This window comes from Buteo buteo, chromosome 5 (genome assembly GCF_964188355.1).
Source record: "Buteo buteo chromosome 5, bButBut1.hap1.1, whole genome shotgun sequence".
NCBI classification, from domain to species: Eukaryota; Metazoa; Chordata; class Aves; order Accipitriformes; family Accipitridae; genus Buteo; species Buteo buteo.
Genome location: NC_134175.1, coordinates 48,454,929 through 48,479,543, shown reverse-complemented (window position 1 = coordinate 48,479,543; position 24,615 = coordinate 48,454,929). Strand labels below are relative to the sequence as shown.

Sequence of the window (24,615 nt, the reverse complement as noted above, 5' to 3'; positions counted from 1 at the left end):
ATTTAAGCAATTAAACAAGTTCCGAAGTTGGGTTTTCAACTTCTGTTATCTTCAGTAACATTTTATCAGATCTGTTCTTCAAACTACTAATTGCAGAAATGGAAGTTAAAGGTTTGGCTGTGCATTTATGAAAAACTTGTCTTTATGATTGACATCTAAAATTACTTTTCAGACATGTCATTATATTTTATTTGTAGTACAAGTATGGTTGAGGACAGGAGAGTAATTTTGGTCAATTCTTGGAAGGTGTTCATGATGACATCAATGTTACCTTGAGAAGTGGCCAAATAACTCACTAAGGCAGGATAAAAGTGAGATTGGACAGGGTAGCCAGAACAGAGGTAAATCATGCAAAATATTAACAATTAGAAATGTAGAATGTCTAACCCTGTTAAAATCAGAATGTGCTAAAAAGTCTTAGAAAAGATTCTCACTAAGATCTGAACGTGAGCAGTTACAAAAAGATGCAGGTCCTGAAAGTGATTCTGAGTTGAAGAATCACATTGCTCTGTTCTCTGTATACTAATAAATAATTAGATGTGGAAACTAACCTGAAGGAAAAGAATGTCAACTAGAAGGCAGCTATTTTAATAAGCTTGGATGGTTGTCTAGAAAAAGAATAAAATTGAGCCTACTGTCCATAGAGAACTTATTTCATCAGTTCCTACTGCTTCCTTGTGATTTTGTTAAACAGCACTAGAAGCAACATTAGTAGAGAAACAAGAAATGCTAGTAAAAATTGATATTATTTGCACAACATGCACAGCTTTCCACCTAGACATTTAAGTTCATCATGTTTTGCATCTCCTATTCCCCCATTATGACAGTTTATTGTTAGGTTCTGGGCTTTTTAATCAATTCATTCTTTCTGTGTTTGAAAATAGAATAGTGTGGATAATCTTGGAAATTAATGGTACTAGAAGTGAAGTTGTGGTGGATTTTTTAATTTTCTCTGTCCAGCAATATAAATATAGTAGTTGTAGTGGGAATGTTTTATTCTTGATTCTTCTCTCTGGCAAACTGATCAAAAAGAGTCTTTGTTTCTCAACTTTCCAAATGTCCATGTTTCACTTTAATATTTGTCTGAAGAGGTCCAGAACCAATACAAATAGTGAAATACCCACCCCTGCTTAATTAGTTGTTTTTCTGGGGAGTTCACTCAATTGACATTGATGAGTTGCTTTCTTTGAAGAGTTCTGTAAAGTAATGCTAAGATCGAACCTAGTGAAAGTGATTCCCTAACCAATGGCAATAAAATCCTCTAATCTGTGTGAGCTAGGTCGCTGGTTGACAGATCCAACACTTAGTTTGGGACGGTTTGATGGACTATCTTGATGTCCAGTGTTAGTAGCCTGGTAGAAATTAACCGAAAGAAGGAATTAATGAAAAGATAAAAATGACCTCTAAAGCTGTGGAGAATAAGATTATTTATAATACCTTAGAATACCACAAAATTCTAGGAGCTTGAAATAAATGTAACATTAGAGGAAGTTTGTCATTATTATTTATGATATTGAAAATAAGTATTGTGTAGTTGCAAAGAACCTGGTTAATATAGTCAAAATTTAGAGAGATGTATACTTTCTGTTTGAATGGCACTGTAAAGTACAGGCCTGTTATAAATATATCATTCAGCTGAACGGCAAATCTAAGTAGCAGCTGGAACACTACAAATTTAGCATTGCGGTTTGGTTTTCAGTGTCTTAAACGTTCATTTCTAGCATGGAGAAACAAAAATGAATTGTTGAAGAGGAAGCATTTCTGATTTTGTTATTGGACAATTCTATGGAAACAGGAGCTTACTGTTCTTGGTAAATGTGGTATTCTAGTATGTCTATTGTATGCTTTGCTGTGTAATTGCAATTCAAGTTCTTACGAAGATATTTCTGAAAGATACAATAAATTAAAAGAAAATCCATGCATTAAAGATATGACAATGGTCAAAATATGGTCTTTATTCAGATCAATGAACAAAAAGCATGATTATTTTTAGTAGGGTATAGCAGCGACTGGCACTGTTCTCCCACAAAACCCAACATAAACCTAGACTAGAAATTCTTCTAATTTCTTTTGTGGCAACAGGAATGGGGAATTGGTAAACTCGCAAGTGTTCTCTTCAGTACCACTTTTCTTTCTTCTTCTGTTTTTAACCTCCCCTTCCACCTCACCCCCCTGCAATTGTTTTTTCTCTGGTTAACATAAGATTTTTGTCCTAATAACATCACTGTGTTGGAAGGGCAGAATTTGGATACTCCAGATCAAGGCTGATAGATCTGTTTATGCAGTAAGAGGCAGCATTTTTGCTTTTTTATTAAAGCAGCCACATCAATAACAAGCAAAACAGGGAGTATGATCTAAGTGTATCTTTTTGAGGTGGCTGAATCATATACATAAGAGTTATTAGATTATTAAAGACTTAGATTATTTTAATTTTTCCCCTGGCTGTGCAACTGGTTTCCCTGTCACAGTCTCATATAACATTTTTTTTTCCTGGATTCCTTGCTATACTCTTTTAAAAACAGTATTCATAATTGAATAATAAATATGGCATACTATTTTGTGTCTTCCATTTGAAATAATAAAATACGTTAGCTAATTTTGATTAATGTGGTGTTCTGTATGTCAGTTCTGTCAGACTGTTTTCTGATATTCATCTAAAACTTTATTTATTTTTAGATTACTTATATTGCTTTATACTTATGTAATGATTTTATTATGCAATTGACTTTAAATTGTCATTAATTTTAACCTTTTAAAATGTAGTTTTCTATAATAGATTTAGCATTCTGTTATAGATCTTTAAGTGGGTTTTGGGTATCTTTAGAAGAGTAGAGCCCTTCAAAAACTTTTAAAAGCTTTATTAGATGCCACTGGCTATTTATTAAGCATTCTGAAAGAGAAATATTATCAATAAGCCATTTGATAGAGTTAAAATACTTAAAAGCCACTCACATTTTAAGCTGATGCATTAACTTTATGCACTCATCTTTAAAAAAAAGTATCTTTCTATGAAAGTTAAGCATTGTCATGGTAAGAATTGTTATAAATCTCATTCTTATTGACACTCTAATAAGAGTTTTATGTAAATCATTCAAATTATAGTATTCTGGCACAAATTCTCGTCTGCCTGACATGTCTGCCTGACTGGCTCCTCCCCTTTTTCAATCATGTTTTTCTAGAGAAACTGCTACACATACCCCAAATTTAGAGCAGCTGTGTTAAAACAAAAGATGTTGCGAGAACTTAAAAGCAGAACTTAAAAAAGAAAGGATCATAGTTAAAATTAAATTTCCCTGCTACTTGTGACATTCCTCCCCCAGTCTCCTTATCTCTTTACAGGAAGAAAAGAAAACTTTTCATCCGTTATTCAGAGCTCGAAGTATATGCTGTAACTGAGTGTCGGTATCATTCAGTATTAAAACACATGATGTACTATTGGATGTGTCTGACTTTCACTGGTTCAGGCAGAAGGGATGGTAGAGATGTCTTGTTCAGGTTTCCTTAATGTCTTAAAATTGTACATATATTGTTGCAAATTTTAGTATCAATTTAGACATGATAAAATATGTCAAGACAGGGTCTTAATATGATTGATTTTGTTTTATACTGTTTAAAAAACTTTAAAAACTTGTTACTGTAAAAAAAGAAATCTGTTCAGTTCTGATCTTTGTAATGCAGAATGGCAATGCATAGCTTTTTTCAATGTGTGCACACTCATTCAGTACCACGTTTCTCTCTTCTGTGACCAAAAACATTGCTGATGACCATAATTATTCTTGCTTTCTGCCTGTGGCACAGGATGCTTTTTGGCACTTTTTGTCCTTTCCAGAAAAGGTCTTAAGTATTTATACAGTACTACAGTAGTCGGGGGGGGGGGGGGGGGGGGTGTGCATGAATATGGCCTTTCTGAATTAAATTTCAATTACATTGTGGTTTATATCATGCTTGACTAAATTTGATGGTTGAGGTTGTACCTTCTAGATGTCTTTACCTGTATATTGTCTGCAGAGGTTCAGAAGTTATTCCGTGTATGGTATTCTGTGTAATATAGACACTCAGTTTCTTATGGAACTTGTCCTTTTTTCCTCTGACTCAGTGTATACAATGGCTTTCCCATTCCAGCACAGTTTATGCACCCCTAATTAAACAACAGGCAGCATATACTGCAGTTGTATAATTGCAGATTAACTGGGCATTATGCTTGTGTTGATAATGTGCTTCCAGATGGGATATGTAAAGAGGTTTTTGCCTGTATTCGCATAAGTGGGAGCACTGCTTTGGGTCATTTGTTCCTACTCAGCCACCAATTTATATAAAACTTTCTATAAGTTGATTAGTTTGGAGTTTTTACAATTTGAAAACATGATTTTTCTGATGATTGAATGATGATCATTGATTCTGCGTTGGCTTTCTTCTCTGTGTTATGTATGTGGGTACGTGCATTCCCTGAAAGATTGCGGCAGTTGTCTTACGTCTAGATCTAAAGCTGATCAGATTACTATCGGTAACTCAGAGGAATAGATCTGCAAAGTGCTTGTATTGGCTTACACCATTATTATTTTTGTTAGAGACAAGCAATCAGCAAGAAAAAAGGAAGCAGGGAGTAGTGGGCAGACCGTTTTGTGCTTCCTACCCCTCCTGGGCCAGCCAGATGGGGCCACCCAAGGAGGATTTCAGTAGGGTCACAGTGCAAGAACCTGAATTTTCATTACATGATCCTGCTGGTGCATCTGCAGGTATCTCTGTCCAGAGCTGCAGACACTGCTGGGAAAATGAACATGCAAGTTGTATAGAATACAAAATGTAGAAACATAGATGACTTGCAACATGTTTGATACATAGCAAATTTGGTTGACACTGAATCCTCAGGACTTCAATGTGATTTGGCAGGTAACCCAAGGATGAACAGACTTTTCAAGAAATCATCTTTCATTTTCAGTTGCTTCTGATCATCCAGGCGTGCTATCAAGATTTTAAAAAATTAAAAAAAAATAATAAAAAAAATGACATTTTCTACCATCAAAACGTGGTAGAAATAGCAACTCTTTCTTTTGGATGCTTGAATAAAACTAGTGTCCTTGGATAGTGCTGTGACATAATAGAGGAGACTTCGGTGAATGAAATGCTATGAGCACTAGTGAACAAATGTTCCTGGATGTTAGCTTTTGTGGCCCTTTATTTGGATCTCAAATCTCCCAAGGTTGAATGATGATGATCAGTTCTGTAATGAATTTAAATTCTTTTGTTACAATCTGAGAAGAATTACGACAGTGCTACAGAACACAAAAAGCTGAACAGAGGTAGTGCCTTCTTTAGCATTGCTTGTGACAGTAAAATCCTTCAAACTGGGATGGTTTCACACTATCGTGGAGAACAAATATGGGATTGCAAAATCTGCATGGCCAGATTTTGTACAGATCTTTCAGAAGCATACACAATTGATTTTTTTTTTCCTGAAATGTGTCTGAATATGAATAGCATAGGCTTTTAAGAAGGTATTATGAAAAGTGTCTTACAGTAAATGTGCACAATTACAAAAGAGGTCTTTTTGCCATTAATACATTCCCATTTATCTTTTAATACTTTTAATTTTGAAAAAAGGCTAGTTAGAGAAAAGTGGTCCTCTTGGGACACTTATCACTGGAAGAAGTCTTTGCTGGAAAAAAGAATTTGCTGGTCAAACCTTCTTTCAAATATGCAGAAATATATAGTGTGCATAGTCATGCAGAATTTGTTATAATTATCTGATTAGTGTAAGTAATTTTGACACTATATCTGTATAAGTGAATTTAAACATGGCCAGGAATGCTCCTGTGCACTGGACTACAATTATTTATATTAGCAAATGTTGAAATACCCTGAGCAATGAACTGGCATCTACTGAAGGATTACTTGGTATTGAATACTGCAAAGTTAGGGCACCTTCTTAATCTCTAAGGCACAGCTGTAGAAGGAAGAATGCGGGGGGGGGGGGGGTTATTCCACAAAAATGAATTTGGATGTCCCATATATTAGGCGAATTCTTTATATGATGAGAAAGATTTCCCCCCCTCATTTATTTAGTTAGTTAGTTATTAAATATGGGGTTGACCCTTACTACTTCTTTCTCATTCCATCATTTAAAAAACGTGGTACACAGCATCCACCTGCAAGTAGGCTAAACTGTACCAGTTGGCTTTGCATGTACAGTGCAGGCTATATGCATGTGTGCAGTCAGCATGAATAGCTCAAATTCATTACATTGCTGTCTATATGCAGATAATTATCCTCTACATTTCAAGTTGATTTCCATGAACTCATACCATTATTAAAAGGTCCTTTGGGAAAGAGGATAAGGGACATAAAGCAGATGGAAAACCACAGTGACCTAAGTAGAGATATAGGTTGAGCATTGATGATTATAAAAAAGAGTGTTTTCTGTTGGTTTGTTAAAAGAAAGATATTCTTTCTCTGGTTTTATCCCAATTTCCCTATGATAAGTAGCAGCCAGATACATAGGTACAGGGTTTTTTTGCCAGCCTGGGTCAGAAGAACTGTTCCCACTTTATACATATGCATAAGTTACTACTGTTCCCAGAGAAACATGAAGAATGCAATGCAATAAATATGTTCAGAATATTATTGATTTCCATTATCTAATGGAGAAATAACTTCCTTCCAATAATTCTGTTCAGCCAAAATTAAATTTTCAACAAGAGAACTGATTAAAAATGTGTTATATTCTTCAGAACAGAAACTGTTCATGTTAAATTTTTAATTCTGATACATAGAAAGAACATATATGAAAATATTTTATAGGACTGAGATTAAATTAATTGTATTTCTGCAGTTTTCTTTCAAACCCTACTCTATAGTGAACTGCTATCATATTTTCTTTCTAGGTTTTAAACTGATAATTAATATGGTGACTGAGGAGATTTTTTTTTAATTGGAAAGCACTTACAAAACATTTATTGTCTTTGTCTTTCAAGTTTCCAATACGATGATATGGTGAACGCTCTTCAGTTCTGAAACATGCTTCTCGCTTTGATTCATGAATACTCAGAATTTTTAGGCTTTCAGCCACGCTACAGTACCTCTTGTACTCTTTTCTGTTTGAGCTATTAAGCTGGTAGTGTGTTGAGTAGGTATTTTGACAGGCACATTTAGATAAACTGTGATTTTTAACTTAAGGAACAGATGCCTGGATTTCTGAAATTTGGACCCTTGTAGCATCCTTTTAACAGATTTTATGTACTCTTATCTCATTTTTCCAGGTGCTGCAAGTATAGAAGAATTAAGTGGTTTATCTAAAACTATAAAGTGATGTGAGTCATAGTTTGCAGTTTTAGAAGTTCTTGTTCAGCGACAACATGCCTTTTCATGTTTCTCTTTTGTACTTATGTATTTTAGGTAATTGTCAAATCTGGACCAGGTACTTTTCTCAGCCTGGCTGTATATGATGATTATATCTTCTGGTCAGATGGAGTGAGGAGAGCTATTCTGCGTTCCAGTAAATATACAGGAGGAGATACAAAAGTTCTTCGTTCCGATATCCCACATCAGCCAATGGGCATTATTGCTGTTGCAAATGATACTAACAGTTGTAAGTTACAAAGCAAGATACACTATTTTGTTAATTCCAATATCATTCATCTGAAGAATTTGACTTAGTTTTAACCAAGTTAAAACATTTCATGGTGTTTCATAAATTATTTTTATTGTGGGAAATGTTAAGAAAAGATGGGATGTAACCTCTTCCCCAAGTAAATAAATATTATTAAATGACAATTTTCTGCTATGGACATTGTGCTCATTTGATGGCATTTAAATCATTTCCTGTCAAATATCAGAAGTTTTGAATGTTGTGGGGTTTTAAAATTAGTAAATTCAAGGTAACTCCATTTGTTTATCTTTAGTATGCTAGCATCTGAGGCATGCTGACATTTTCATCTGACTGATAAAACTTGAATAAATTGCCCATGAATCTGAGATATGGTGATTTTTACTCTCTCAAAGACACTGGCCATTGAAGCAAATTGAATAAAACAGAGTTCATCTTTTATCATTTGTTTTTCAGGTGAGTTATCTCCTTGTGCACAAATGAATGGAGGTTGTCATGATTTATGCCTTCTGACTCCTGACGGACGAGTGAACTGCTCATGTAGAGGGGATAGAGTACTGATAGATGATAACAGATGTGTGAGTAAGTAATACTAGCTGACACAATGTTTTTCTATGGTGTGATGCAGTTGGCTATCATAAGCAAAGACAGTTGGCCCAAGCCATTAATTTTATTGCTTCTATGTACTGTAAAAATTGATCAGGCACATTCAGCATATATCAGGCTTTTAACTGTTTTATGTCTTATAAGGCTTTGGGGGGGTTAAAAAGCATTAATACTTATACTCTCCTTAAATTCCAGTTTAGGTAGTTGTGTTCTATTCAACAGTTCCTACTTGCAATCTGTTTCTGTTGAGTACAAATACTTTCATTTCATGTCCTTAGACATATAAAAAATAGTAATTTATTAACCAGCTGTTGTATTTAATCTTGTAGAATTGGTGTTTTAGTAATTGGGAAATGTCTCACTTTAAGTTGGCAGACTCCTTGGAGACTGGTTTTGTTGGAGAATATTCTGTATTACGCCATCCTCCATTCTCATCTTCTTGCATCTTCCCATGCTTCCTCTGAACCAGTATGTCTCAGTACATAATAAAGAAAATATGAGATAACTGTTTCTTCATAGTTCAGAAGTGGTTCAGAATATATGGTCATCCATTGCAGCTTCTTTAGCGCACACTGTCCCTGTGCAGAATTGGTGTTTATGAACATAAAGTATGTGCTGGTAATTTGGAAGGATGCAATATATGTACACAATCTGCACTCCTCTGGCTCTTCTAATAATTTGGAGAAAATCTCTGTCACTTTGCTAATGCAGTGCCTTAGCAGGAGTTAATTAACTGGAAAGCTTTGGGCTGTTTACCCAGGGATGACCCACATTCATGATGTGGAACATGGCTTTGTGCTTCTCCCCTCAGCAAGTGTAGCTGGCTGGATTTGGAATGGAGGGAAAGCTGGGGAAGAAGCATGCAGTTCCTTATGTCTTTGTTAGTGTCACTATTATAGCTCTTCTGTCACAGTCAGAGACCCCTTCCAAATTTAGGTGGTTTATTGGACCTTTACCTCTGTGGGGCAGAAATCCCAACTCTTAGATCAAGTTTTCCACTTCCACATTTATCTGCCAAGTATGCCTGTTCTGCTGCTTCAATTCATAGCTTAACCCACCAGCTTTCTCTAAATCCAATTTTTTGATCGTAACAGTGGAGAGACACTATGACATTCAAGAAAAATTATATTTAAGCTTTGTGTATGATTTAGCAAGATTTACCATCCTGGTAGAAGCTTAGACAGTTACCTGCTTTGGACTTTTCTGTGGCAGTTGGTTGCTCCTGAGCGGCCTAACAAGTAGCTTCTCTTCTGCTGATACAGAGTCACTTTTAAAATGCTGGTCTGTATATGCAGAGCTGTGCTGGTGTGGGATATGAAGAGATGTAGTCCTTCACTGACATGCCTGTACTGGTTATTTTGCAAACCTACTCCTTTGCTAACAGTGTTTATTTTGGTCATGCCACTGATACTTTTTATGCTAGAATGGTTTTAGGCTTTCCTGGTACATCTGAATCAACAGTATTTTCATATTGGTATTTTCATAACAGGAAAGAATATTGGTTTTTAATCATCAGTTGAAGAGGAGCAAGAAGTGTGCTTCTGCTAAGGACAGTCTTGTTCTCCCTCCCACCATATGCCTTTCACCAGCAATAACAGTTGTATAACTGAATGGTGACTGAACTGACTTGCTTGACTGGGAATTAGGATTTGGGGGGTTTAGACCTAGTTTTGGTTGGATCAGTGAGCAGACCTCATTCAACTTGACACTGCAAGATGACTAGAGCTAGTTAAAGAGAACTTGTGAGAACAGAACACTGATGAAGTAAAGGTAGAATTACACCTTTAAGTATTGATGTGATTTTAAATTGGCTCAAGGCATCCTTAGGGCTGGACCCTAGTCCTTTAGAATCAGGTTCTTAGACTTGGCAACTCAGCTACAGAGCTTTGTGAGGAGCCTGTAATTGGTTTTATACCATACCAAGCTAATTGCTTGGTTATCATATCTAGGTTTTTAATGCTAACGTTTCTTTTGCCATGTTTATTTTGGATCCATAGCTTTGCCTTTTGCTTAATTTCCTAAAATATTGCTATTAAGTGAAATCAGATGCATACATTAATTATGCGTGTAATCATAGAGTAGCTACCAATGTATCCCAAACAAATATGTGCATTACTACAGTTTTATCCTTCACTTTCACACACTTCATAGTTCACCTTCCACCTTTACCTCTGGCTCACACATACATGTTGATGTTAGTTGTTAACTAAGTATTTACATTGTGCAATACAAAGTCACTGAGATTTCACAGAAAGACATGGTTCTGTAATTAAATATATAGAAGTATGAGGGTTTAAAGTCATTAAAACTCTTATCCTTCACAACAGGGAATATACAGCTGATCTAGAGTCAAGTTGCAGGAGTAAAGTAGCGTACAACTAACCTGTATTACATTTACAGCTCTTACTCAAAAAAATGCTTTGTCTACCTGTATAATTGAGATACAAACAATTTTACAGATGATTTGCAGTGATAAAGATTTCAATTTAAACTGTAACACTGGTTCAGAGTAGCAGACTTTTAGTCTAGTAACAGAATCTAGTGATAAATTGAGATTGTATGAACAGGAGTCTGGTTGTTAATGGTTCAAAGATATTAATTAACACCTTAGTACTTTACAAAAAGATATTTTTGTATCTAAAAAATAGATAAAGCCAAACATTTCTGCTTCCTGCAGATGGAATATTACCACCAGGCTTATATAATCACCTTATTTCACCCTCCCACACTGTCAAGTTTTATTGATTTTGATCATTCAAGAGACCTCTTAGAGCTGGAAAATTTCCTTAAGTTCTATTGCCTACCAGTCTGCACATGGTCTTGTGCGTCAGGTCCGTCATTTGCTTAGCTAGCATCCTCCCATCCCTTTACCCGTGAGATAGAGCATGGTAAAGTGCAGGAATTGCTAAAGACTTGGAATTAACTGCTGCCACCTTCTCTGAATCTGGCAAGGAATTTTTCCTTCATTGCTAGGCTGGCAAGAGCCTAATGGATTTTTTTTTTTTTTTACTTCCTCACAGCAGGGCAGAGACCTCATTGGCTGATAAAGAAGATCAAACTGTAGCAGGTTAAAAGTTTTTCAGTACTTGATAAAGGTTTATATCGTAGACATTTCCTACATTAATTAGATTAATTAGAAACTGAGAAAATACAAAGAAGAGTTGGAATTCTTAATGTCTGGAGCAGTAAGGAGACAAATTTTTCACTGATCCTCATTTTGCCTTCATTAAATGTAATGGACATTATTCATTTTGTGTAATGATTTGAACTCAATTCATGAATGCAATAGAAGTCCTGGTTTGTTTGGAGGTGGGAAAGAAAGATGACTGCCAGAATTCCAAAGAGGTTAAAAAACCACCACCAAGATGAAAAACATAACTGCTATTATGGTAGTAAGGTACTACTTTCTTAGTAATAGTTGTGATTTTTACATATCTATCATAATAACTACTGAGATAGATAAAAATATCTACATGTATCTGTCAGGTCTGTCTAGGGCTATATCAGATGACTTACTGAAGTTGAACCTTTTTTAAAGCACTTTTTTTACTTGTTTGTTTACTGTATTGAGGTAGTGCTCAGCAGTGGAAGTGAAAGAGGTTCAGCAGATAAATTTATAGGTCCGATAATTTATTTTATAATATTATATGGCATTTGTATTTTCCGAAAGTATTACAGCTCTTAAAATTGCTGTTAAGTAAAACCGTGTTTAAATCCTCATCTAGACCATGATGTAATATTCCATCTTCTAAGTTATTTTTTATAATGTTTGCAGAAAATGTTGATCTGAGTTATTAGTTAAAAAAAAAGGAAAGACTTAGACATTAAGTGTTGGGGTTGACTAGCACAGGAAGGATGGAAACAAGACATAGTTTAGCTGTGATGGAAACAAGACTATAGTTTAGCTGTGAGATCAAAAGTTTCTTTCTTCATAACACAGTTGAAACGGATAGTCAATAAAATTGAAAGTTAGCAATTCCAACTGAGGAAAGGAATTAACTGTCCTTTCAAAGTGTAATTAGACTATATAACTTACTGCCAGTCAAGATTCTTGAGACGAAGCTTCAGTAAAATTCAAAGAGGGATTGTATGATTAAATGGGTAATAAGACTACCCAGGCTACTTATTTCTCATCAAAGAAATGGTTTTGAAAGGCATTAAAATGCTTTGTTTCTGAAATTTGGGGTTTGAAGCAATCGCTACAAGGGTTTCCAGTTACACTTTAACCGTGGGCAGATTATACTGTACATACATTTTGATTATTTTTTTTCTCTTCCGCATCTTTTTCTAAAGATTGCAGTCTAAGATGCTGAACTAGATGAACTACAAATGTAATTGAGAATGACTTCTCCTAAGATCTAAGTTCTTACAGTGCTAAAATATGGGGGGAAAGAGAGAAAAATAATTGCTGCAATAAACTTGATTAAAATTTAAAGGACTGTATAAATCATATTCAAGATCAGATCTCACCTTGTCCAGCACCTATATTTTCAGCACTTATTTTCTATTTTTCTTCATGCTAGAATCAAATCAAGAAATGTTTTCAATTTGTATTGGCTTGACTTTTGCATGTAGCAGACATTGGTTCTTCCTGAATTCGTGCTGAAGTAATTATAATGGAAAGAAGAAAAAAGCATAATAATTAGGTATCATTTCCCTATTCTTCCTCTTGAGTTTTTCTATATTATTCTTCTTTCTCTCAAGTTTGGTATTTTGTTTAGAACCATACACATGAAGCAAATGTACTATCATGAACTTCATGACCAAATTGTTCTGTGTCAATGTTGTGACACTTTTTTAGTTTCTAACTGAACTAATAAAAAATCTATATGCAAGAGAAAGCAGGAGTAAAAATTTTAAATGAACAGCTTGTTCTCTTCTAAAATAATTGGTAAGACATCTACTTTAAGGAGGTGAGAACACAAAAAAATGTACATGTCTACCAATGATTTTTTGTGATTAAAAAGAAATAAGTAAAGTAGAAACAGCAGGTTGTCTTCATTGGGTGTTAGGATGTATCTTCAACATTGGATGTAGTACATTAATGCTGGTACCTGTGTACACACTGAGCAGCTGCACGGTGCCACAAAACAGAATTGAGAGTTCAAATTAACTGCTAGGTAATGGTAAGTGTTTACTTCTTGCTTTTGGATGTGCTGTGTTGAAGAGATTTTATTTTTTTAAACATCTGTTAAGAAACGGTTGCATACAAGCTGGGGTTGCGGAGCGGCATGTGTGGGTAGAGGATAGCTGAGCACAGTAGCTACAAAGTCACCATCATATCAGAATCACTGCCTTTAAGTTGCTTCGCTACATGTTCCCTCTTGGATATTTGGCTATGTCTTTTTCTTTTACAGGCTCTCTCTTACTGTGGTTTGGACTTCACCCCAACAAAGTTTCTGAAAATTGTTTGCTATTTAAATATCAGTCCTCAATCCTGCATAATATCAACAAATTTACAGAGAAGTATAGCAGTCTTGCAGGCCACCACTCTGTAGAAGCTTTTAAGTTCTGATGCCATGTTGGGGTTTTTTTGTACTTAGGTTTTCAGCAACTGCGTAGGAAATATTTTAAATGCATCAATTTCTCATTTTCACTAAGTGTAAAAGCTATTAAAAATTACATGTTCATATGTTTTATTTTTAGCTAAAAATTCTACTTGCAACATTTATTCTGAGTTTGAATGTGGAAATGGTGAATGCATTGATTATCAGCTGACTTGTGATGGCATTGCTCATTGTAAGGACAAGTCTGATGAAAAACTTTTCTACTGTGGTAAGTATTTCCAGATATTTCACCTTCACATTCTTACTTCTGTTATACATGCTTATATTGGTTCCTCTGTGACTTTCCTACTTACTCATACCAACTGCTCACCAAGATGCACAAGAAGAAAATGCCAACTTGCACATTAAAAAACCCCTGACATTATATGGATAGAATTACTTATACCTGAACATATTTTTCTTGCAAGCTTCATGTATTAGCTGACTTATATTTAATAAAAAGCATCTCAAATATTCTCATATTTCTGTCTCTAAAACAAGAATAAGGCAAAATACAGCTAGCTGCTTTTTTGAAGATGAAAAATTGAGTTTTTTCAGCTTTAATTAGGCATTTTGATTTAGTTTTCCATATTTAATAAGATTTTCTCTGATTGTGAATACAAAACACTAAAATAGAAGAATTATGAAATACAAAAATGGCTGTGTAATAGATATCTTTCCACACAATTTGCTGTTTAACTTAATAATACCATTATAATTCACACCAATCAGTCGGCATCTTGCAACAAGTTAGACTCATTACTTTCATAAATTTCCCAAGAGCTTCTACCCTTATCTGGGTTTTTTTTGCCCTAATAATCACTAAGTGAATCACTTCCAGGTTTTTTGTGTCCAACTGAGTTTGCCTGCTGTAGTGTCTAAAACACTACTGTTCAAATAATTTTCCTAAATCACAGAGTCACCTTAGTGAATTCATGTATCCTGCACATTAAGTGAAATCTCCTTGTTACCTGTGTGCCTGTAACTCTTGGTCTTTATCTTGGTCTGTATAGCCATATCTCAGCCTCGGTACCTCTTCTGTTCTCCACATGAACAATTTCATGTCATTTCAAACCCACCCATTAGGTTTATACCTGCCACCTCTGTAGTTTTATTAAAATGTCTGCTTTAAGTCCTGGAGTTCACCTCTGCCATTTTAATAGCCACAGTTGATACTGGAAAGAAAAATGAAATAGCGCTCTCCCTTTTTTTTTTTTTTTTTGCCTTACAAAGATTAACACCAACAGTCTGAGTATAGCAACTGATACTATGTCATTTTTGTTCTTCTTTCAACTTCAATTTTTGTCCTGTTAACTTTCAGACATCTGAGACATCTGTGTGATAATTGCTTTGATCATGTCATGTAAAACTAATAGTAACATTCCATCAGATCAACTACATGTAGATAACTAAGGAGGTTGGCTTGTTTGAATCTGAAAAAAAATAACACATCAGACAAGGAAATAAGAATCTGCAATATAAAAAACACTGCTAGTTACCAGGGGAAGGGCCCTTGAATTACAAGTGACAGCTTCAAAGCACTGAAACATAAATGACTTATGTCTGTGAATTCCTTCTTAGGTTTCCTTAGTAATTATGTGTTGATATATTTGTATTTATGTATGCATATTTCTTAGACGTAAGAATTAATTTAAAAACAAACGAACAAACAAAAAAACTGACACCACAACCCAAAAAAAGAGTCAGCAATATTTTTATAAGGATTAAACCTTTTTGTCACTATTATTAATTTTAGTCATTTATTTCATTCACAGTTCATGGAAGAAAGATTAAGGTTTCATGTAGTTTCTTTTACTTTCTTAGGAGGGGAGAGTAGGTTGAAGGAACAGAGAGAAAGTCATCTGGGAACAAATAAGAAAGCTGTAGCTGGTGAGGGATCTCAAAATACTCCTTCTTGTCATTCCAGACAAGTTGTCTTATATGTCAGTAGACTGAGGTTTACTGAGCTGCTAAAACTACTTCATACTTTATTCTACAATACTGAAAAAAATATAAATGCAAGATCCAACAATTTGTCTTTCCATGGATTTGTCACGTAATTTTATGAAGGACATTATATTACTTTGTAGTGAGACAGTGTACATTTTGCCTGATTGAAATCAACCATACTGAACTTTTTGCTACACATTGGAAAAGGCATGAAGAACTGCGCTTCTGTTATGCACTAGGTCACATACAGTATGTTGTTTTCTGAATCTGATAAAGTAGAGGATGTTATACTCATTATTATTAACAAATCCAATGAACAATATTTATTTATTATTGTGGCATGACTTCTACAATGGTTAGAGCCTTAGTAAATAAGTCCTGAATTTTCAAACATATAAGCATATGTAAAATTCATACATTCTTCAGTGGTGTACCTACATGAGCAGAACATTTACAGTATTGGTATTCAGGAATCCAGAAACATTTCTGCTAATATTTTTTTATTATTATTTTATTCTCCATATATTCCTAATTTGTTTTAGGGTAAATTTGGTATGTGTCATTCTATATGATAGAATTACTGATGCCGTATGCAAACATTGTCACATGCCTGACAAAAGTGTGTCAAAACAAATGCATTAAAAGCACATGGGCTTTTTATACCACAAGATAATGAAAACTGGGAATTAGGCTTTCCTTTTTCATTTTTTGTCGTTCTTTCTCATCATGCTTTCATTTATTATTCTTTATCTGTTTATCAGTCCGAGTTGTTCTGCTGGACAATAAATGAACAATTTCTGAAGCTTTTCCTGTAGCTTCAAACGCATTTTAATTCAAAATGTTTTTCTGGAATGTTTGTCTAGTTTTAATGTAAGGCTATTTTTATTATATATCAAGTGTCTAAATGAAATTATGTGCTTGTGCTTAACTTTCCAGAAAATAGAGGCTGTCGGAAGGGTTTCAAGCCATGTTCTAACCGTCGCTGTGTTTCAAGTAACAAAGTATGTGATGGTGCGAATGACTGTGGTGACAACTCTGATGAATTTGACTGTAAAGGTAAATTACAGTTAACTTCCAAAGTGATTTTGCAGTACTGCTCTGTAAATACTTAGTATGTAAACAGGACTAGCTAGAACATGCACATAACTTTATTGGAATTACAGGTGCTGGCATTTGTTTTGTTAGAAATCAAAACCAAAAAGGTGCAGACAGGTACATTTGAGAAAGCATATGTTGGGATTCATATGAAGACCGATTTTGGTTTACACCTACAGTCCTCTAGAAGGAGAGTGGTTTTGGCTATGGAAAACTCAGAAAATACAGTTGCTGCTTCTTCGGTGAAGTAATAAATGAGAGAGCATCTTTTACAGACAGAAGGGTTGAAAGATGGGTGATTTCTTCTCTACATCTGCTGCACTGTTTCCTCTTTGAAGTAGCTAGTGTTCTATTTCTTTGCTTCTCAGATGCATGGCAATGTCTGTGTCCTTTGCAAAACTTACTAGAATTGTTCTCTTTTTACTTCAGATTTTTCTTTTTATGTCTTAAAACATGAATATTTATATCTCTGCATCAGCCAATGAATAAAGCCTAGCTAGCAGACAACACAAATCCTTAGTTACAATTCAGAAAGATTGGAGGGGAAATTATTCCACAATATATAGCTAAAACCTATGTAGCTGTAGTAACTAGCATTTTTTTGAAAGCACTGCATGGGTTTTAATACTTTAGCTGAATATGAGTAGAGAGAAAAGCATACAGGCAAAAACACCAACCTGGTGTTACATGAAAGAAAGCTGAGAGATTCATAGATGGTCCTGAAGGTGCTTCTTCCTTCCTCATGTGGTGCTTATCTCAAATTGGTTGAATTATCTAGACAGAGACTTTTAGGCTCCAAAAATAAATCTAAAAATTAGAAACTTACACTTTCAAGTTTATAAGACCTTATATTTCTACTGAATTTTTAGCTATGGAAGGTACAGCGCGTTCTGAATGCTTCATTCTATAAGGTAGAAGGTTTAAACATATTACATATAATATGCATCTGAAGAGTCTGTTTAGTACAGAAATTTACATCTTTTATAACCATATGTTATAGATTCAACGTGTGCTTCAACAGAATTCCATTGTGCAGATGGGATTTGCATTGGAAAATCAGCACAGTGCAACCAGATCATTGATTGTGCAGATGCTTCAGATGAAAAGAACTGTAGTAAGTTTGTGTTTGTGCTTCATCATAGCATCTGTTCGATGATTATTGCTTGTTATATAGCAGTTAATTCATAGTCGTTACTAGTTGGATACCAGCAGCTGCATGGTCTGCGCAAACTCCAGCTAAACCTGAAAACCAAACTATAAGGCTCTCAATCACTATTAGGTGTGATATAGTAATTTACTGTCTCTTTCCAGATAATACAAACTGTGCTTACTTCTATAAACTTGGAATAAAATCTTCAGGATTTATTAGCTGTAACTCAACTTCACTTTGTATACTGCCAGAATGGATATGTGATGGATCTAATGACTGTGGAGATTATACAGATGAACTAAAATGCCCAGGTAACTGCGGAAAAGAAAAAAAAAGAAAAAATTAATTTACTTTTTTACATTCTGAAAATTATAGTCCTGTATTTCTGGTTCTTTTTTCTAATTGTGTTGTGAAATGTTTATTCAGTTAATACTGTTTTATTTAATACAGAGATTAATATAATGCTGGATGCAGATTTTTTTCACCAATCTTTACTTTGTGTTTCATTAGATTATGCAAATTATTACAAATTACTACTGCATTTCTCTGAAGAAAACTGTAATGTCTAGGTTTCTATTTCCTCCAGGTTAGGTCTGTCATTAATCATTTTTATTTAAGTAAAACATTAGTTGTTGAAATGTCAAGCTCATCAAGCATCAGCACAATCACTCAGGAACTTTTATTAGCTACTGCTGTAGTGGATGGTATTTCTCTTCTTGCTTAACTTTTTTTTAGTTTCTCTGTTATTTTGCTGAGGTACTTGGGATAGGCTGCCAGGGTAGAATCCAGGGTTATTGCTTTTGTGATTGTTCTGTCTTCAGCTGGTACAATGCGATCATGGTACACTTGAGTCCCAGGGCTGATGTTATTTATATTTAATGTTTACCAATGAATTATTCAGAATATTAAATTCTTACCTAATGAAGAGTGGTGTTTATGTGTTTGCTCCTGTATTATCCAGAACCCTTCATTTAAGTTCAAGAATAAGTACGGTATGTAAACATACCTATAAATGAAGAAGTGATAAACTGTATTTAGAATGAGAATACTTTAATGAACACAGGTTTATTGATACATATTTGTAGTATTAGGCCCATCCTAGGAAATTCTCATCAAACTGAAGACAGTGCACTTGTAAAGAAACCCTGGGCATGTCAAGCCTGTATCTCCTCTCCTGCACCTTGAGCTTTTATACAAAAATCTATAAAATTAGAAATTACTGGTATTTTTTGCTCATAGTATTCCTGTTACTATCATCTTCCAGAACCTCATGCGTTCTTTTAATTTCTGGTCTACATGTATTCCAGTTTGTATCTGTTCTTATGCCGAGAAGGACCTTGTAGTCCTTCGGTAAACATATCCTTACTCTCTACTTGTAATAGCAAATAAGCCAAGGCATTTTAGAATTCCTGCTTTCAAGATAGGGTTAGCTGTCTGTGTCACCTTACTCATCTCAGCCTGCATCTCTCTTGAATATACCAGACCAGTATCTGGTATAACAAATGAAGTCTTACTTTTGCCTTGTATCAGTGCAAACACATTTTAATTTTTTGTTTATGTTTGTTTTCATAATTGACTTGTGCTGGATTGTAATTGTCCTCCTTCTCTCTTTCATCTAAGAATTAGTATTTAGTAAAAATAAATATTTATTAATTAATAAATGTTATTAATTTGTAAAAATTAAACCTTTAATTTTATGTTGTTAAATACCATCCAATTTTTGCCTCGTAATTTACATCATCTCATTATTCCCATTTACTATTCTGTTTTTCTGCGTGATAATCCTATCGTGTCACCAGAAGCTTCTGTTAGAATTCTCATATATTTTTTGCCAACTTTATTGATGAAAATATTACCAGGATCCAGAAAAAACCTAGAACTTCAGCACTAATGTCAATCAGCCTGACATTCAGAACTTTCATCCTTCCTGTAAACCAGATGCATATTAAATCATAGTTTCCATTCTAATCTCCATATTCTCCAGATTATCTATTAGTTTGTTAGAATTTGCTGTATATGATGCTTCGTTGAGCTCAGAATAGCTTAGATTTACTGTATTTCCTTTGTCTATAGGGTGTTTTTTTTCCATACCAAAGAAGATTTTGAGGGCAGTGTACTATAGCTTCAGTAAACTAATGTTGCATAAGTAAACTAATGTTGCATTTTATTCCATCATCCTTTATTTGTATTACTTTATTCTGTCTTTCCAATGTGTGCCAAAAAGTTCCATCATTTTAATGTGTGACTAATTGCCTGGATCATTCCTCCCTTTGCTTGGAAGCAATACCATTCCAATTTAACCTACATGTGAATTCCTTTGCCATTTCATTCAAAACTGACCAACTTCGGCACATTAAGGTTTTTAGTGTTGTTTCTATTATAAATATGATAATTCCCATTAACAGTCTTTGTTCAGTGTCATTGTTCTTACAGAAGATTAAGGCAAAATATTCATTTAGGGGTGGCTATACTTAGGCAGTCTTTAATATCTACGCAGTCATCATAGACATCCCACTTCTTTCTTTATTCTTTTTTCTATGCATACAGCTGTAGAAGCCATAAATATGATAACTTTAACTTTCTTTTTAAAGGGGTGGGGGGGGGCACGGACAGACACAAAACCAGTGTCGATAGCCCCGATACATTAAGGGAATAACAGAAACCTTGACAGAGAGCTTCAATGATCTCCAATGCTTGGAACTAGTGTATATCACCTGGGTTTTCCCAGGCAAAGACCTTGCTTGAGTTTTTGAAAATAAACTGTGCCACTCATTAGACTAATATTTGTGCTTACGTCATGAAACTAAATATATTGTATGTTTTCTTTCCTCACATCTGTTTTCTAAGCATTCATAAAAGTAAAGTACTAAATGACTTTCATGCTCTACATAGAAAAAAGGCAAGGAAAAAGAACTTCCTAATTTGTGACAGTCTATCTCTCTGGCTCCAACATCAGTGTTATAGCTCCAGTTAGTTAGTACATGCATCAGATTTGTAGCTTGTCCCAGTGGATGTGACAAAAATACTGCCACAATTAGGTTATCTTGTAGATGATGGCAGATAGATCAGAGGGGCAATTTCTTCAGCTGGTATAAAACAACAAGCAATGTTGATCTACCTGTCCTCAAAACCTGTAAACTGAACTACTTTCCTCTATAGGTCCTTTTAATTTAGTTTGAAGCTGTGCTCTGATTCTTCTCTAAATAAATGAAGTATTTCAGCTCCCTAAACTACTTAGCTATCACTAGTTTCTAATTTGTATGAACCCAATTAATAATATAAATAGTAATTTTTTTGCATTTTTAGACATAAACACTTTGCTGTCCATTAGTATTCAGAAATTTAGCAGAAATGTATTAGGCTCCTAATCATACTAGTAGAGACCATTTTACATTACATTCTTTATTTTATCACAGTTCAAAACAAACCCACATGTGAAGAAAATTATTTTGGTTGTCCTAGTGGAAGATGTATTCTGACCACCTGGCTTTGTGATGGGCAGAAAGACTGTGAGGATGGAGTAGATGAATTGCACTGTGGTGAGCATTTTATCTTATTTGTATTTCTGTAATCACTAATGCACTTTGAAAACAGAAAGAAGTGCGCATTTATATCTCGGAGATTGAATCTAGAGCTATATAAATACTATATTTTCAGATTCAGCTCTCTAATACTTCATGCTGCCAATATCTTAAACCCTATCTCATGGCAGAATGAAAGCCCTGTCAGAATTTTTTTTCTCCTAAAGATATGTGTGTATACAGACTGTTCTATTGCTTCAGTATTTAACAATTTCACTACTTCATAATTACCCATTAGAACAGTTTTATAGATATAATCAGTTCATATCAGTATCTTGACCCCAACAGGAAGTAACCAAAATATACCTTTATGACATAAAAATAGACATTTCTTTGCATCGGAGGCTGTACAGGTATAATTAGTTAAAGTAACAAAAAAATGTGAATAAAATACAGCATAAACTGTGAACCAGGTTAAGGGTCCATTCCGTCTCAGATCTTTTAAGATTCTTAAACTCTTCGTAATTGAGGAGCAATGCAGGTTGGTTTTGCTCACAGTGAGAGCTGGTCTTTTAACTTAAATTTGTATGGATTAACTGAATGGATTATTTCTAGAATTAAATTTTAGCAGCAAAAAGTAGTATCAAGGTTTTCTATTCCCTATTTAATTAAAACCTGAAATTTGTGTATTAGGGGTTTTTTTTTCCCTTTACCACTTAACATGACTGAAAGTTATACATTACTCTCTTCATGACCCATGTTTGGTTTGCAGTTTACATTGTATAGATATATATTATAACATCAAAATTAGGAACTAACTACTGTCCACTATGAAAATCAGAAGGTTTTGTGTTGACTACTTTCATCAAGTGTAACTCGGTGTTTACATTACCAGGTTTTATTACACATACATACTTATATGCAATATTGTAAAACCTATTAGCCAATTTTTGTGGGAGAGAGGGAAGGGGGTTTAGTCAATTCTTTTTTCCCTACTTACTGCTTTTAGCCATTTTGAGGTACTTGTTACAATACTCTACTTTTAAATTCAGATTGCATTACGTAAAATTCTTTTTGTTGTTAATATTAAAATTTGTTGTCATCAGTTAAAACAAAATAAAATTTACTCTTAAAGAAGTTTGGGAAAAGTGGACTATTTGAAGTTTTCAGGAAGGGTCATAATATTAGCTTTTATTTAGAATAGCTGTGCAGACTGATTTTGAAATACAGAAGCATGCCATTATTTTTAATGTATAGAAAAGTGTAAATGGGACAACAGAATGCAAACGCACAGCAACTTTTCTTGTGAGAGGAAAGAACATGAAACCTTTCAAAGATGGAGTTAAATACTGCAATACCAAGAGGAAGGCTGTGTTGGAAAATTTGGACAGTGCCGTCTCTGCCCTGCTACCAAAATAAAGCAGTTCACTGTAGTTATAATATCCATGTAAAATACACAAACCAGACTTATGTTTTTAAAGTGTTTGTCCTCATCCCACTAGCAAAATGTTAAAAAATATTAGAATGTTTTGAATGTTTTACTATTTATTTATTTATTTGTTTGCTTATTTATTTATTTTTATAAATGTATTGGTGAATGCAACCTCTTACAAAAACTGGTAACATCCTGAATACCAGGATTAGGATTATACTGCGTTTGAGTATTTTAGTACACTAAGATTTGGAGGACAGAAAGGAGCAGTGTGTAGATTCCTAAACTATGCTAGCAAACACAGGGAGCGCAGTGCTGTTGTGAACCTAACAAATGCAGTGGCTGGTGTCATTCCTAGATTCATCTTGTTCGTGGAATCAGTTTGCTTGCTCTGCAAACAAATGCATCTCTAAGCAATGGACTTGTGATGGTGAGGATGACTGTGGAGATGGTTTGGATGAGAGTGATGCTATTTGTGGTAAGTAGAATAATTTTAGTTCTGTATTGTGTTGGATCATGCATACTGAAGGAGACCAAGTGATCAAAGAAGGTGGTGGAAAGGGAGCAAGGACAGCAACTCCAAAGAGCACGCGCTTTAAGGATAGAGTATTAGAGGATATCCTCAACTAGCAGCTAGATACCTTTTTATGGGGACTGTATGATTTGTGTGTAGTCTATCATTGAGGACATGAATGGGACATGAGCATGAGCTAAAACAGAACCAAACTTCTCTCCGATTCCCATCCTTGAGTTAAACCCCCTGTATTGCTATTTGCGTTTTATACTTCAGTGGTAGGTGCTTGAAGACTCTAAAGTTGTTTGTTTGTTTGTTTGTTTTTCCTAGCTCTTTCTCCTATTCCCTTTAAATTTTTGTATATTCAGTCATAAGCATTATTGCATAATGTTCCTCTCAAATTCCCAAACCTTCCAAATTGCATAAGGAATTGAAAATTTTACTTTCATTCTGGGGTTCAGTTGACTGGAAATGTGTTAGTGAATTCTTTTCAAAAGAAGAGCACGTTGTGTCAAGTCGTACTGTCACGATTTCAGGATATTTTCTACATTGGTTCCATCCTTATCTATGCTGTATTTTAACATTTTTCTTTTTAAAATTTCAACTTTTAACTCTTAAATATTTGTTCCTTTTCAAAAATCATCTTACTTAAACCCCTTCAACAAAGACTATTTTATTCCATATTTTATGTGTGATACCACAGTAAAAATATTGTTGGTAACATTACTGGAGGTGTTAAGTAGACAGAGAATAAATCTCTTCAGCTTATGTTCAGGGTTGTGGGTTGCTAATGTAGTTTCTTAATCAAACACAGATGTATAAATGCCAACAAATGAAAAGGACAAAGGTGGAAATTATACTGTTCTAATATGGCAAAATATGACTAATTACTACATTAACTTCACGCTGACATCCATCCACAATACATTTCTTCATGGTATTCAGGTCATGCTGAGGACTGGGGAGTTGGAGGCAATGTTTGTTTGAAAGGGAAGATTTCTCTCTGCCTCTCTCCCCCAGGGAAAGGAGGAGGTGTGAAATGAGAAGACAAGAACCTTGTCTGGGACTGCTACAGAACAGTGTGAAACCCTAAGAAACATCAAGGCCTGAAGCTTAATAGGAAACTTAGAGCAGAAAATAGAAAAAGGGAGAGGAAAACAAAGGCCAGCAAATTGCAAAGTGTCACTACAACATACCT

General features: G+C 34.6%; 1 protein-coding gene across 1 annotated transcript in view; it reads left to right on the top strand.

Moving 5' to 3' along the window:
- The window catches only part of LRP1B (LDL receptor related protein 1B), a 576,780-nt gene that overhangs the window by 419,914 nt on the left and 132,251 nt on the right, over positions 1–24,615 (top strand). Inside the window, exons 44-51 of the mRNA XM_075027025.1 lie at positions 7,393–7,585; positions 8,060–8,185; positions 13,856–13,984; positions 16,642–16,761; positions 17,801–17,914; positions 18,112–18,261; positions 21,367–21,489; positions 23,262–23,381. Coding sequence (XP_074883126.1) covers positions 7,393–7,585; positions 8,060–8,185; positions 13,856–13,984; positions 16,642–16,761; positions 17,801–17,914; positions 18,112–18,261; positions 21,367–21,489; positions 23,262–23,381 — 1,075 coding nt within the window. The remainder of the gene's footprint in view (positions 1–7,392; positions 7,586–8,059; positions 8,186–13,855; positions 13,985–16,641; positions 16,762–17,800; positions 17,915–18,111; positions 18,262–21,366; positions 21,490–23,261; positions 23,382–24,615) is intronic.